Source organism: Choloepus didactylus, chromosome 4 (genome assembly GCF_015220235.1).
Source record: "Choloepus didactylus isolate mChoDid1 chromosome 4, mChoDid1.pri, whole genome shotgun sequence".
Taxonomy (NCBI): Eukaryota; Metazoa; Chordata; class Mammalia; order Pilosa; family Megalonychidae; genus Choloepus; species Choloepus didactylus.
The window spans coordinates 165615018-165628841 of NC_051310.1; the positions used below are offsets into that span (position 1 = coordinate 165615018).

The 13824-nt window shown below is 37.7% G+C and overlaps 2 protein-coding genes across 9 annotated transcripts in view; one reads left to right on the plus strand and one right to left on the minus strand.

Annotated features, from left to right (window-relative positions):
- The window catches only part of AP4S1 (adaptor related protein complex 4 subunit sigma 1), a 61624-nt gene extending 48780 nt beyond the window's left edge, over positions 1-12844 (plus strand). The window contains exon 6 of one of the 2 annotated variants that reach the window (XM_037834748.1): positions 7023-12844. In XM_037834748.1, the coding sequence (XP_037690676.1) occupies positions 7023-7151 (129 nt within the window). In that variant the 3' untranslated portion in view covers positions 7152-12844. The remainder of the gene's footprint in view (positions 1-7022) is intronic. The other variant, XM_037834749.1, reaches the window with a different exon arrangement.
- HECTD1 (HECT domain E3 ubiquitin protein ligase 1) overlaps positions 10551-13824 on the minus strand; it is a 129915-nt gene continuing 126641 nt past the window's right edge. For all 7 annotated transcript variants that reach the window (XM_037834739.1, XM_037834743.1, XM_037834745.1 and 4 more), the window contains 3 exons: positions 13108-13258; positions 11634-11778; positions 10551-11520 (listed from right to left, as the gene is read on the minus strand). In XM_037834739.1, the coding sequence (XP_037690667.1) occupies positions 11383-11520; positions 11634-11778; positions 13108-13258 (434 nt within the window). In that variant the 3' untranslated portion in view covers positions 10551-11382. The remainder of the gene's footprint in view (positions 11521-11633; positions 11779-13107; positions 13259-13824) is intronic.

The window sequence follows — 13824 nt, forward strand, 5'->3', positions numbered from 1 at the left end:
GTTTATTAGAAGTAGAAGCGGACGTGTTTATCTTTGTATCCTTTTGGCATGTCACATAGGCCAGGTGGTGAACTTCAGCATTCTTGTTTGAATTTAATTTCCATACCAAGACACAGTTGATGTCTTCTACCCCTCATTTTACCTGATTTCATTTTCGCCTTTCCTTCCTCTCTGACCAAGTTATATGTTGACTGTCCTTAGGAATTACTTAGGCGTGTCCATGTGAGAGATTAGGAATTTTGTATCATTTGGAGAAGAGAACTAAATATCTTCAGAACCTAGAGCATACATCTTTGCCCTGGGCATCATTTCAGTTGTTCCTCCAGTGGTCTAAAAATAGAGCAGGTGGTAAGGCAGGGCCTGGGACACCTGTCTTCTATGGACATTCTTAAGACTCGATACCCTCAGCCATCTGAAAAGAAAAATCGTGTTAAAAATCCCATGAATCAAAAAAAAAAAAAAAAAAAAATCCCATGAATCTTAGAATGCTTTGTACATAGTTCTGTTTTGTATTGCAGCTGATGTCCAGAGAGGACTACTGCAGACTAGTTATATGACAGTAAGACAAGGGAGCCTTTTTTGAGTCTCAACCTCAGTTTCCTGCTTCCTCTGCTGACACCCAAGGATGTTCCACATCACCACTCTGATAGCATGTATCCAAACCTGCTCGAGTAGCTAGCACTGTTCAGGTGTGCTCTGCTAGGTAGGCTCACTTAGGCCTTTCAAGGTTGAGAATAAGCAACCACTATTCCATGCTATTCAGAAAATTGCAATCTGGTACTTATTCTCCCACCACTCAGAGTACATAATCTTCTTTGTGTTTACTGAGGCTTGAGAAAGCCTTCCTTGTCGGCCCACATAGAACAGGCAAGATTTAAGGCTTGGTTTTGGTGCAACAAAAGGAAGATAGAAGTCAAAACCTCATGAAACTCCCAAGAAGCCCCTTACTTGCAGTCTCTTTCTCCAGAAGTTTTTCTGTCTTGAAGCCTTTGGATGTGGTTGTTTTCCAGGACCTGCACAGTTAGACTTTGAGAAACAAAGGATACCATTGACATTTCTTCCTTGTTCTGCTTCTAATAAGACCAGCATCGCAGAGGAAGAAAGATGAGATTTCAAAAAAGAAATGAGTTAAACACTAGAAATCATGACAGAAATTCTGAGTTATTGGAAACCCTCCCACTAAGCGGAAATCCTCTTGTGCACAGGTGTCAGGTGCAGGGAGAAAACTGCACCCTTGGGCCAAGCAGGTCAATGACCTAAATCATCACACACTGTGAACTCTCTCCTGTCTACCCTTCACAATATGCTCCATCCCCTGAGCTGAAATGTTACCCGAAGACCGTAAGACCCTGTTTCTATAGAAAGTTTTCCATTTTTCATACCTTCATAGAGTTACTAAGACTTCAAATTCCAAGTTCATCCAGTTGATGGACCTCCCAAAATGAGCTGAGTTCTGGAGCCCCAGGAGGCCTGCTAAATTCTCCAGGCAATTCACAATTCTGAGGAGCTGCCTCCGCCCACTTCTGCTAAACCGTCAGAGGTAGCACCAGTGAACAGTGCTGTGGGGGAGATGTACCAACTCCTTCTCAATTCAGTGCACACCTACCATATGTGTGCACGTACAGCAAACCTTAACAGACAACCTTACATTTTGGTATTTGGTGCCTTTAAAGAGGCTTACAGATTTGGTTCATTTTGGCTAGAATGAAACCCAGGAGTACTGCCTGTAGACATGGACAACCAGGGTCTCTTTCCTGGGCCTTATGCTTTAGAATGCTCCACTCTGGCTCTCCTTCAGCAGCAACCTTCTGCATGAGACAAGGATGCCCACCCAGGACCTACAAGGACCCCATCCACTTCTCCACCACCCTCTGGCTACCTGGGTCCCCGGGATTTCCAACCCAGACAGCCCAGAACCTACTACTGCAGACCTGTGCAGGACTATACCCCTCTCCCCAAGACTTGGAGCAGGAATGATAGGGAGGGGAGGATGGTGACTGGGAGTCAAGTGTGCATACGTCAGAAGAGAAGCAAGGAGCAGCTAGAGGCCCTATTTTTACTCTGGTGCCATCTTCCCGACAAATATAGGGCAGACCTATAATCTAGAAAGTTTTCTTGATTGGTAAATATATTAAGAAATTCATGTTTTTATTTTATAAACCCTTAAAGCCCAAAAGCCGGTGCAGTTAATTCTAGAACTGTACTGTTCTCATAGGGTAATATGAAAGCACCTGACCGATGCCCTCTTGACTGCAGTTGAGGGTGGTGGAGAAGGAAGGGCCTCGGTGCTCCATGCCCTCTGTGTGACTCAGCTACTCCCTACCATGGGGAGCTCCCTGCAGGGATGAGGGTGCGCAGACACCAGTGATGAGCATCACCAAGGTTTGCAGCAGGACCCATCATGGGGCATCTAATTCTTATTCCTTCACTGCCATCCTAAAGTCCCAAATACCTTTAAAGGTACAGAAACCAGAAGAGGGTGTCTAATTAGGAGAGCACGTCAGCCTGACTTAATGAACAATTGCAAAAGTACTTGTTCAAACAAGTAGCTATGGAAATACTGGCAAGAACAAAGAAATTCTCTGAGGAAGCCACCCAACCTTGAAGCAGCAGTTTCTAAATGAACTGAAAATTTCCAGCTATTCTCTCAGAAGAGTTACAATGATAATTAATTAAGTCATTACAAAAGGATTTCTTCTGTGGTATGACAGAGCCTATGACTAATTCAGGACAATGTTGATAGTATCAGAAAGGAGTAAACTGGCTCGCCTCTCCCTGAAGTTTACATTTAGAGTCATACGATTAGAGTACACTGGAGCTGGAAGAAACCTATGCACTCCTCAAGTTAAAACCTCTTTTTAGATCATGAGGCTGAGGCCAAGAAAGGTCCTGTGATGTGGCTCAATCCATAGAGCTACAGTGGGCTGTAAATTAGTTAAAAGATTAAATTTGATGCATTTAAAAAAAAAAAAATCATAATCTGGAATAGATTGTGTGGGAATTGAATCTCTAACAAAACATTTCTAAATTGCCTGTCACCGTGGTGTCCTACGTGTTGTCCGAAAGCTGTTTCCTGAAAGTTTTAGAGCAAAACCAGTCTTTGATTGGAGGAGTCAGAAATGATGAAAATTCTTGAAGGCAGTACCTATGAATGTCTTGGTAAGAGCACTCTCTCCAAAAGTGGAATTCACATTCAGAGATTTCTAAACATCTTTTATTTTTCCTTTTGAAAAAATATAAAGTGAGAGCAGGGCTGTGAGGGGGTAAGCGCTGGCTTGTGGGCCTGAGGGGCTGCGTGCAGCCAGCCGAGTCTCTGGGGAGGTCAAGCACTGAGGGAAGAGGGGCCAGGGCTCTACAGCAGGCAAGTTCTAGCGGGTTCTGTCAAGAGTGATCAACGTCTCAGGATTATGAACGGTCTCCAAGAGAGTCAGCCATTCACCTGGGAAAGGGATGGAATGTTCCAGATCAAACAGTTCTGCCTCCCGTGCTTTTTTGGCTCCCACTAGCCTTAGCCATTTCCTTTATTTCCTATAAATGTGTTCTCTGAGACCTCGAGGTGACATATCCATCTGCAACTCTTCCTGCCCTCCAGCTTCCTTCACCTTACTCCCACTCTTTTTGTTTCATGCTTCTGGGTTCTGTTTTAGTCAGGAAAAGTGACTGCAAGTTATGAGAAGGAACAGAGAGGTAGGAAAAACACAAGCTCATTTGACCCAGTCCTGACTTTTATATTTGTATAACTTTACATAAGCCTATGAAAACTTGAAGCAAAATTACACCTGGGTCTCCTGTTGCACTCGAAACAAGGATGAGTCTTTAAAGAAAACCTACTTAAAAAAAAAAAAAAAGAATACACTCCTTTTCAGTGGCCTTATTAGCAAGAGACAACACTGAGCCTAAAAATGAATGGAAGGCTGTATTTCAAGGAGAGGATATCCAGGACTATGCAGAATTGTCACAATGATAGTCTTCTGTTTAGTAGTAGTTGGTCTTTTATGGGAAATGTGAATGTGGTGGCCCTTGGCAGCTTATCTAATTTCATAGGAAATTGTATCAAAGTATAATTAATGAAAGCAAGTTTTTTCCTACCCTACTTAGTCTACTTGGTTTAGCTAGAATTTAAAAAAAAAAAAAAAAAAAAAAAAAAAAAATTAGAAGCCAAGGGATCTGAGACCAAAGTCAAGGTTAGAAATTTTAGTTCGTATGCTGGACTCTGCCCTGGAATTGCTTTTGATACCACATTTGAGTCTATGCTGCTCAGTTTTCTCACTTGTTAAAGGATAACTAGACCACCAGAATGGTGTTAAAATACCATATTGGGAAGTGTTTTCTGATACAGAGATCAAAATTCTAACATAGGAATCATAAACATCTCAGTCACTTTAATAATAAAAATTGATGTCAGCGTGGCACTAATATTAAATAGCACAGGGGCCCTATGACATTGCAACTCCAATCCACATTTCACAGAAATTCTGAAAGGCCCTTAGGTTTCAGGGTTGGGCTTAGTGACTGTGCTCTTTGGTCAGGCTGTTTCCAGTTCACTGCCCATCTTATGAAGCCCAAGAGAAGAAACATGTTGCCTTAAGGATTTTTAGGGTCCAAAGTTCAGTAAAACATGAAGGTAGGATCCTCTTGAAATAGTCATTCTTAGCTCAACACATTAAAATAGACCAGCAGTCTGCTCCTTCCTTGCTTCCTCCTATTCCAAATGTCAGGGCTGAAGTGTGTTTGCCTGTGTTTATTGCCATGGGGCTTAGCATATAGGAAGATTTTTTAGGCCCTGCTCACCTGGTATATGGCCCAAATGCCATTACTCTTGGCTTTATCAGTGTGTACAAAGTTCTTTATAAATCAAAACAAGATGTGAACAACAATTGGATTCTTATTCTAAAGGAGTCACTTGATTGCAGGAGGAAATCAGCTTTCAGGCCTTTGCCTCATTCCCTTTGGGTCTTATCTGTGGTTTCCCTATATAGTGCCAAAAAGTTGCATGATTGTTGAGGCTTTGAGCCAGATACTCGGACAGGCAGTCACATGCCCACAGTTCAGAATGATCTCACTGAGCAACTCATGTTTTCAGGATGTTGCTGAAGGACCTTGCCTTTGTACTGTGGGGATGACAGTAACTGATATGATTCAGCAAATTCCGATCTGAATTTCAAAACAATTGGCTGGTTGCTTAAGGGGACACCTGAATTGCAGATCACCTGCTTGCCAATGAGGAAGCAGTCCTTAGAGCAGTATGATCCCTGAACTAATTCAAATAACAGATTACAGTTAGATTTCCTTCTAACTCGAAGAAAGTTATCTTGGATGAGCTGAAATTTTCAAAGGCACCAAAGCTTTCACTGCTCTCAGTGAAGATAAGGGGCCATTTTTCACACAGCCAGCTGTGCTTCCCCAGCTCTTTCTTTGTTCTTGGCTGTCATTCCCACTTGGTCTTGGCTTCTGAGTTCTGGCTTCTGGGTCTGGTACACAGGATTCAGTCAAGGGCTTAACATTCTAGTCCCAGTTAGACCATGAGGCCAAGCAATCATCTATGTAATTGGAAGACATTATTAATAGGTGTATCAGAGTAAAGCTTTTTTTTTTTCTGGGTCACTTAAGGACAGTTCCCATGGGCCCTTGAAAAAACAGTTTATTCTGCTGGAGGACTGTTTGCACAGAACTTAATGAGATATTAATGCAGAACCTGTTAGAAACTTAGAAGTCATTCACAGGGGTTGTCCCAATCTCTGTATGTTCACTAAGCAAATACAGTGTTGACTTTGAATATCTAGAATTAGTGAAGAAATCAAATTGTAACGATTCACTTTATGAAGTTACTATTTAATTATGAACTATATTAAATATAATTTAATTATGAGTTCTTTTAAGCATTCGTATCTGAAGTTTCTATTTGAAATAGTCTGTCAGCTGTATTTCTAAGAGACCAGGAAGTGCTCTTTAAATAGATATTTAAGATATTAAAGCATAGAATTCAGAAACCTTGAATCATTGTCACCATCACTTCAGTTCCCCTTCTCCTTTCACGCAAAAAAAAATTTACGTATTCAAATGAAGGCATTCTGGGGGAAGAATTTGGCTCTTTCTAATTAGATAGCCATTATAGTCTAAACAATGCTTTCTTGTTATATACTCTATACTGATTTTCCAGTAAGAACACCAGTATGCTAAATTGATTCCATAACTCTCAAATGAGTATTCTTAAAACTGTCCATTTAAAGAGGTACTCTTGAAATTCAGAATTCTTACCCACTTGAGAACTGAGTCAGCATGCCTTGTCTTCTTCATTCATTTCTCCACATGGTTACTGTTTCTTCAGTTTGTCCCACAGAGAAGGTAGCTGAAGATACAAGGCTGTCAAGTTATTTGTTTGGGTGGAGGTTTGGGGGCTGAAGGAGGTTGTCTATTCCATAGCCTCAGGCCCTTCGTGAAAAGCCTGGGAACAGAGCAGTCAAGAATAACTCTGTATTTACATCCCAGCTCTGGCAATTGCTAGCCTTGTAACCTTGGACAATGGCTTTGAGTCTCTTTGCTCTTGTGTAAAATGAGGGTAATATGTAACATGTGCATGGCAGGGTTGTAGAAAAGATTGAAATCATGTATGTAAAGCACTCACTCAGCACAATGCCTGGGTAATGCCTGGGACACGAGTGTTTGATTAGTCATTGCTATTATTGTTATTATTATTGTCTGGAGAGGCAACATTGTTCTTGAGGTCAGATAATGTTCTTGCTACATGTCACTTGCTTTATCCTACAGTTTTAGATTTCCCCTCCCTCTGGTTAAAAATATAGCTGTTCCATTTCTATGCCGACTCTTCCGGTTAACATAAACAAAGTGAAACTAGGGATGTGTGTGTGTGTGTGTGTGTGTGTGTGTAGGAAAGTACTATTTTCTAATATGGACACCAATTTTAAACTTAATTTGAGAAGTAAACCTCATGCTTAGAATAACTTACATAGGAATGTTAGTATTTTTTAACTCTAAAACTAATTTCCTTAATATACCCACAGATAATGTTTAATTTGGATAAAGTACACATCATTTTGGATGAGATGGTGTTAAATGGCTGCATCGTGGAAACTAACCGGGCAAGAATTCTTGCCCCTCTACTAATTTTTGATAAGATGTCAGAAAGCTGAACAGTGGAAGGCCTGGCCAGACAACACTGATTTCTAGAAATGCAAATGCCATGAAATACCTCTCAACATCTGTAGCCCATAAGAATCTGGAAGACCACACATTGCAAAACGGGGTATCCTTCCAAAAACATTATAAATAGGCATTTTCCACATTTCCTAAATAGAAAACAAAAGTATATTTTAAAATCTGATGTACAAAGGAAATTTTTATCTAAATTGTCAGAAGTTTTATTGTCTAACTGTAGGCATTTTTCCCCCACTATAAAATTTGGGAAAAGAAGTTTTGGGTCTGTGCTTTCTTTCAACTATTAAAAAAATTTTTTTTTATATGATAAGACAAAATTTGCCATTTTAGCCATTTTTAAGTGTACAATTCAGTGGCATTGCTCCTACAAAGTGTTGTGCTACCATCTTCACCTTCCATTCACTAAAACCACTTTTTCATCATCCCAAGCAGAAACTCTTTATCCATTAAACAGTAATTCCCCATTCCCCTTACCCCCAGCCCCTGGTAATGTACGTCTAATATACTTTTTGCTCTATGAAGTTTCTTATTCTAAATATTTCATATAAATGGAATCATATAATATTTGTTCATGTCTGGCTTATTTTACTCACATAATGTTTTCAAGGTTCCTCCATGTTGTGGTATGTATAAGAATTCATAAACGTTGATATACCACATCTTGTTGGTATCCATTCAGCCATCAATGGACAATTGTATTGTTTCTACCTTTTGGCTATTGTGAACAATACTGCTATCAACATTGGTGTACAAGCATCTGAGTCTCTGCCTTCAGTTCTCTGGGGTATCTACCTAAGAGTGGGATAGCCTGGTCATATGGTAAGTAAGTGTGTGTTTAACTTTTGGAGGAACAGCGAAACTGTTTTCCACAGGGACTGCACCATTTTATATTCCCACCAGCAAAGCACTAGAGTTCCAATTGTACCTTCTTTTGCAGATGACATCAGGGAATAGCAGGATGGGTGTGGGAAGAATGTATGGCAGCTATCAGCCAGTAAAATTTTTAAATTGACTTAATCACATATAGCATTTTAAATAACATTGTTTTCTGAATGCTATCTTTTTCCTAAGAAAGTCATAACAAAAACTGCTTTTACAAAACTTTACTATATCATCTACCTAACGAAGACTGCAGAATTAAATTTTATCTTATTTGCCAGTTTCTAAAGGCCTCTGGCATCCATTTTAAGGGCACTCCGCAATCTACAATGCCATCATGCAATTAACTCTGGAGAATGTTACTATCAAATAATGGATGATTAAACATTGAAACAGAAGTCCTAACTGTCCTTTCTGCCACATTTTAAAGGCTATGTCTTACAATTAAGTGTATTTGTTAATTAAATTTACCTTTAGTTCAAAGTTTAAAAATAAAATACAATAGAACATCTCTGTTGAGATTGGCATGAAGTATATTCTTTTCTCCTTCCTATTACTTATTTCTTTAACCCCTTTCTCTTGGAATGTTTTGAAGCAAAGAAAACTGCTACTTCTCTACAGAAAAAAAGATGCCCTGCATCCCCTAAACCATTTCTATATGCACTTGTTCCTCAGTAGTAGAACACAGAGCTTAGTAAAAGCATGAATATGTACATGTCAGGGTAGGAGGGTAAGCACAGTTGAAGAAGAGTCTTGACATGTTAAGGTAGTTTGCCATACCATGTAGTGCCCCAAGAGTTCTTTCAGCTACAACACTCTATCCTCCAAAAGAGAACATCAGTGGACGGTGGAGAGTGGGGGTATTTTAAGTTCTTTACCTACTATCATTTTCTAAAAGTATTTACATATTTCAAAGTTTGCATCTGAAGTTTGCCTGAAGACACAGGCAACCAGTCTTAGCACCTGACCGAGTTGTTTCGGACCCATTCAGGAAGGCAGAGAGAGGGCTTCTGACCTACAAAACAGTAGTGGTGCGTGTGTATAGATCAACCTTTGTATTAAGCAGCCAAGGTTCTGGGGAAAGCCCAGTGTAGACCAAAGTGCTTTGGAGGTCTTTTTGAGACATATTAGTTGGGAAATACTGTCCTAGTTGGTAGGCACTTAATCAGTAGCATATTCAGATAACTCCTGAAAGTGGTACACCAGAAGTAGCTAGGGAGTGAACAAAATTAATTTTTGGGTCACACCAAAATAGTAGTTGAATTACATCTTGGCACAGATTTTAATACCTTGAGAGTGCAATAACAGTTTTTAAAAATACTAGGTAGGTATCACAGAAAAATTTCTCGAGAACCTAGTATACACGGAGACCCCAGTAGATGTCCTGTAGCACCAGACTTACTTATGTAAAGTGAACTGTAATGAGACTTGTGTTACCATCTCACTCAAAACTTTGACTACCAGTTTTAAGTGATTTTCACATTTGTGAAATACAAGTCTCAGTTTGGCCAGCTTTCACTTACTTTCTGCATCAAATAGTTACAGATTTTATAAGATTCATTAATTTTACTTGCTGTAGCAATTTTCTAGACCTGGGGTTGGGGGGCTCAACTATTCTTGATAAAAGCTGGCCAATGACAGACATTTTAAGAGACTGAAATAATGGTAAGACTACAACATATCAACTGGATCTTAATTCTAAAGGTAGCATAAAGTTTTAGTCATATATTCTTAACTTTACTGAGACCATCATTACCACTATTTTTTTGGATTAAAGCATGGGTCATACATTTCAATATTACTATGTTTTATTTTAACTCTTATTCTCATAGAAAACTGTGACACTGACAATGAGATGAAATATTTAAATGTTACCTCTGATTACAGTCAAAATTCTCATGTAATAATAATACTCAAGTCATTGACTGTAGTGGGAGATATCTCTTCTAATGTAGAAAGGGAATGTACCTTTGAAACAGGTAAATAATGGGCAATTTCAAAACATGCTTTGGATTCCTAAAAAAGCCATTATGGCTAAATCAGACGTGACATTCCATGTCTATATATGCATAGACATGGGAGATGTGGTAATCCCAGGAATGTGAAAAATGGAAATACAGCCTCGTTTTCAAAACCAAAAAATAGCATTCCTGGTGATTTCTTTTCACACCAACACAACATTCTAAACTGTTCTTGGATCTTAGATTTACACTTCTCTGCAAATACAATGATGAGTAGTAGATCTGATGTTTAAAAAGTTAACACAAATACCTTGGTAGTTTCTAGGCAGACTCAACAAAACATTGGATTACATAATTGTGTGTGACCATATATTTCATCTAGCCTTCCAATATCAGTAAGTATATTTATCATAGAATAATACATTTCTTCATATAGTAATTTCAAAAAACTAAATCTGAATGATTCAAAATAATTAACTGATTAAGTTCTTAAGTGAGGAAATGGCAGTGAAACAGTCACATGACACAATTTTGTACGCTGCAAACATTTTAATGATTACTGTTGAGCATACATTTTGGAAATTTTTTACTTCAAACTGCAACAAGTTAAATAAATGTTTATAATATACAAAGAAAATACAACCAAAAGTAAAACTTGCTTTAAGTGTGTCTTGCACCTAGACCAGTGTTTTTTGTTTTGTTTTGTTTTCTTTTTTTCTTAATATATATTTTTGAGCTGCACAAACACACTTAAGAAATTTGATCTTTATAGTATGGCATTTAGGAAATAAAAATATACTCCCACCTCAAAGAAATAAAAAGGTTGTGCATGATTATATGCCAAACAAAAGAGAGAATGCTAGAATACTCTGATAGTGCAGGCATCATTAAAAAGGAAAAGAAAAAGCTTGAGATGCTCATTAACTCTCTCTGTTTTAAGGAAGCAGGATTTTTGACCAAGTAGCTTATAAGCCAGCAAAACAGGGATCAATGATGGCAACTGTAGTGTATGGAGTATGAAATGACAAACTTTACACAAATGCACTGTTAGAAATTTACCAGTGAACACTGAAGATCTGAGAAGCTGCTCTTTGGAACAGTCAAGTCGGACCACCTTATTCTAGTCACGTAAGCCCTTGTAGCAACACACAGTGTTCTGTGCCATATACTTGCTGGCTGGGTAGTTAAAGGATTTGTTTTGTCATTAGCAGCTAACAAACTTATTCCACATGTTCTTAAAGCCTTAAAGGTGGAAAAAAAGGCAAGTGTCATCAGCATGGAGGGTCATATACTTCTCTGCACACAAACACAAGAGGCTTCACTAGTATTTAAAAAGTCTCTGATGTCTTCCACTGCACTCCAAAACTCAATTGAGATGAAAGCCCTTCTCCATTGTAGCAGCTAGCAGGCGCTCTCTCATGATTTCCTCAGAAGAATACTCAGGCAACTTAAGATAATGCACACACGTATTTACTGATGGATAGCTTGCATCAGTAGCATCAACCTACAGAAAGAAAAGTGAAAACAACAGAAGATCATGATTTTAAATATTTATTTATTTCAATCCTTAAGTAACCAAATTCAATTCTGATTCCCCATTAGCTAGAGAGTTTGTACCTTGCGTACAACTGTGAGCCGGGGATGCAGGTTAGCCAGTCCACCTGGGGGCAGGGTTGAACAACCAGTGGTAAACTGTAGGAATGCTTTCCTTTCGTCTGAAGACATGCCACACAAAACCCTCACAAACCTCAGGAAACCAGGGCTAAAAGAACAAAACATAGTTATATTGAATTGACAACAAATTTAAATGAAAAACATTACTACTACTTTGTAAGCCAGCAATACCCAAAAAATGATATCTATATGTCAGAAAAACAGCAATATCTAGAACTCCTAGGGAAGGGTGAAATGGGTTGATGCACACTACTTTAAAAAAACATGTTTAAATAACTGTTTAAAAAAAGGAAAGTATCCTTCAAAAACTGCAGTGTACCTATAAATGGTACATACCAAACAGTGAGGGAATATATGGATCAAATATGCAAATTAGCATATCGGAGAAGTTCCAGATGCACTTGCATAATTCATCAAAATATAGTTAAATTCCCAAAGATGGCATGAAACAATGCATTTTTTTACAGTAAAATGGTTAAATATATTATGGTAAATGTGTAATGAATAGTATATATCAACAAAATCAATTATTGCTACATACCACAGCATGGATAAATTTCATAATCATAATGTTAGATGAAAGAAGTCAGACCAATAAGAATACACAATCAAGATTTCATATTTTAAAGTACAAAAACAAGCAAAATTAATCAGTGGATAGTGATTAAATGGCTAGGAAAGAGTATAGTGGGGAAGGGAACTTCTGGAGTTGTTTTGTTCTGGATACCAATTATACGGGTATGTTTACTTTGTGAAAATTCTCCAAGATGTACATGTAATTTGTGCACTTTTCTCGTTATACTTCGAAGTTTACTTTAATAGTATGGCTCATGAACTTGATGGCTAATGTGTATACATGGGAGAATGTCTATGTTTTTGGGAAATGTACACTGAAGTGTTACAAAGTAAATAAAGGGACATAAGAGGACAACATATTCTCAAATGGTTCAGAAAAAAATAGCATGTGTGAGTACATACATACATTATGTGTATCAAAAATATGTCTAATCAATGGAAATATGGCAAAATGTCAAATACTGGTGAATCTGGGTAAGGGGTATATATGGGAATTCTTTTTATGATACTTGGAACTTTTGTGTAAATTTAAAATTATTTGAAAATAAGACTAATAAAAGCAATATAGCCTAAGAGTTTAAAATTTGCCCAATTTTTAAAAGTAATGAGCAATTAAAACAGAGTGAGAAAAGAAAACATCAGCCAAGATCAGTTGTCTTTTTTTTATCAATGTCTTTTTTTCAATCAATGGACAGTATCCATGTGCATCATAAGACTTACCTGCTTTCTCATTTATTTTATGAATGTAATTCACTGAGTTATATATAATTCTTTACAGAATTTGTCATTTGATGTTGGGATATAAACAAATTTGTTGATCTTAAAAAATAACAATACATACCTATCACGTGTATAGCCCAGTTTAGGTTCAGTGTAATTGATAATATCCTCAGCTGCCCAGGAGGGTGACTGATTTCCACAAAGAATCATCTGGACTTCTTCATGACTGAAGGAACTTAATTTCTCCATTGGAAAAACTTTATTAAAGCCATCTACATCACACATACAGAAAGAATACAAAATAACCACAACTCAAATTCTAAGTTATTTCAAGAATACCAAATTTCAAATCAAAATACTCTTTATCAAAACTGGATAGCATTTCATAAATGAAAACAGCTGAAATAAAAAGTGTGCTAGGGTTTTTTTTCCTAATTAAAGAAGTTTTAGATTTACAGAACATGCAGAAAATACAGTTCCCATATACAACCCCCACACATATTTTGTATTACTGTGATACTTTTATTACAATTGATGACACATTATATACTATTAACTATTAGTCCACAGTTTACATCAGGGTAACTATTTGCATTGTAGAGTCCTACTTTTTTTTTTTAAACCTTTTGATTCTAGTAACAAATATACAACCTAAAATTTCTCCTTTTAACCAAATTCAAGTATATAATGTAGTGATATAAATTACTTCTCCAATGTTGTGCTACCATCACCACCTTTCATTACCAAAATTTTCCAATATCCCGAATGGAAACGCCGTAACATTTAATATTAACTGCCTTATTCCATACCTCCACCCTGGCCCCTGGTAACCTGTATT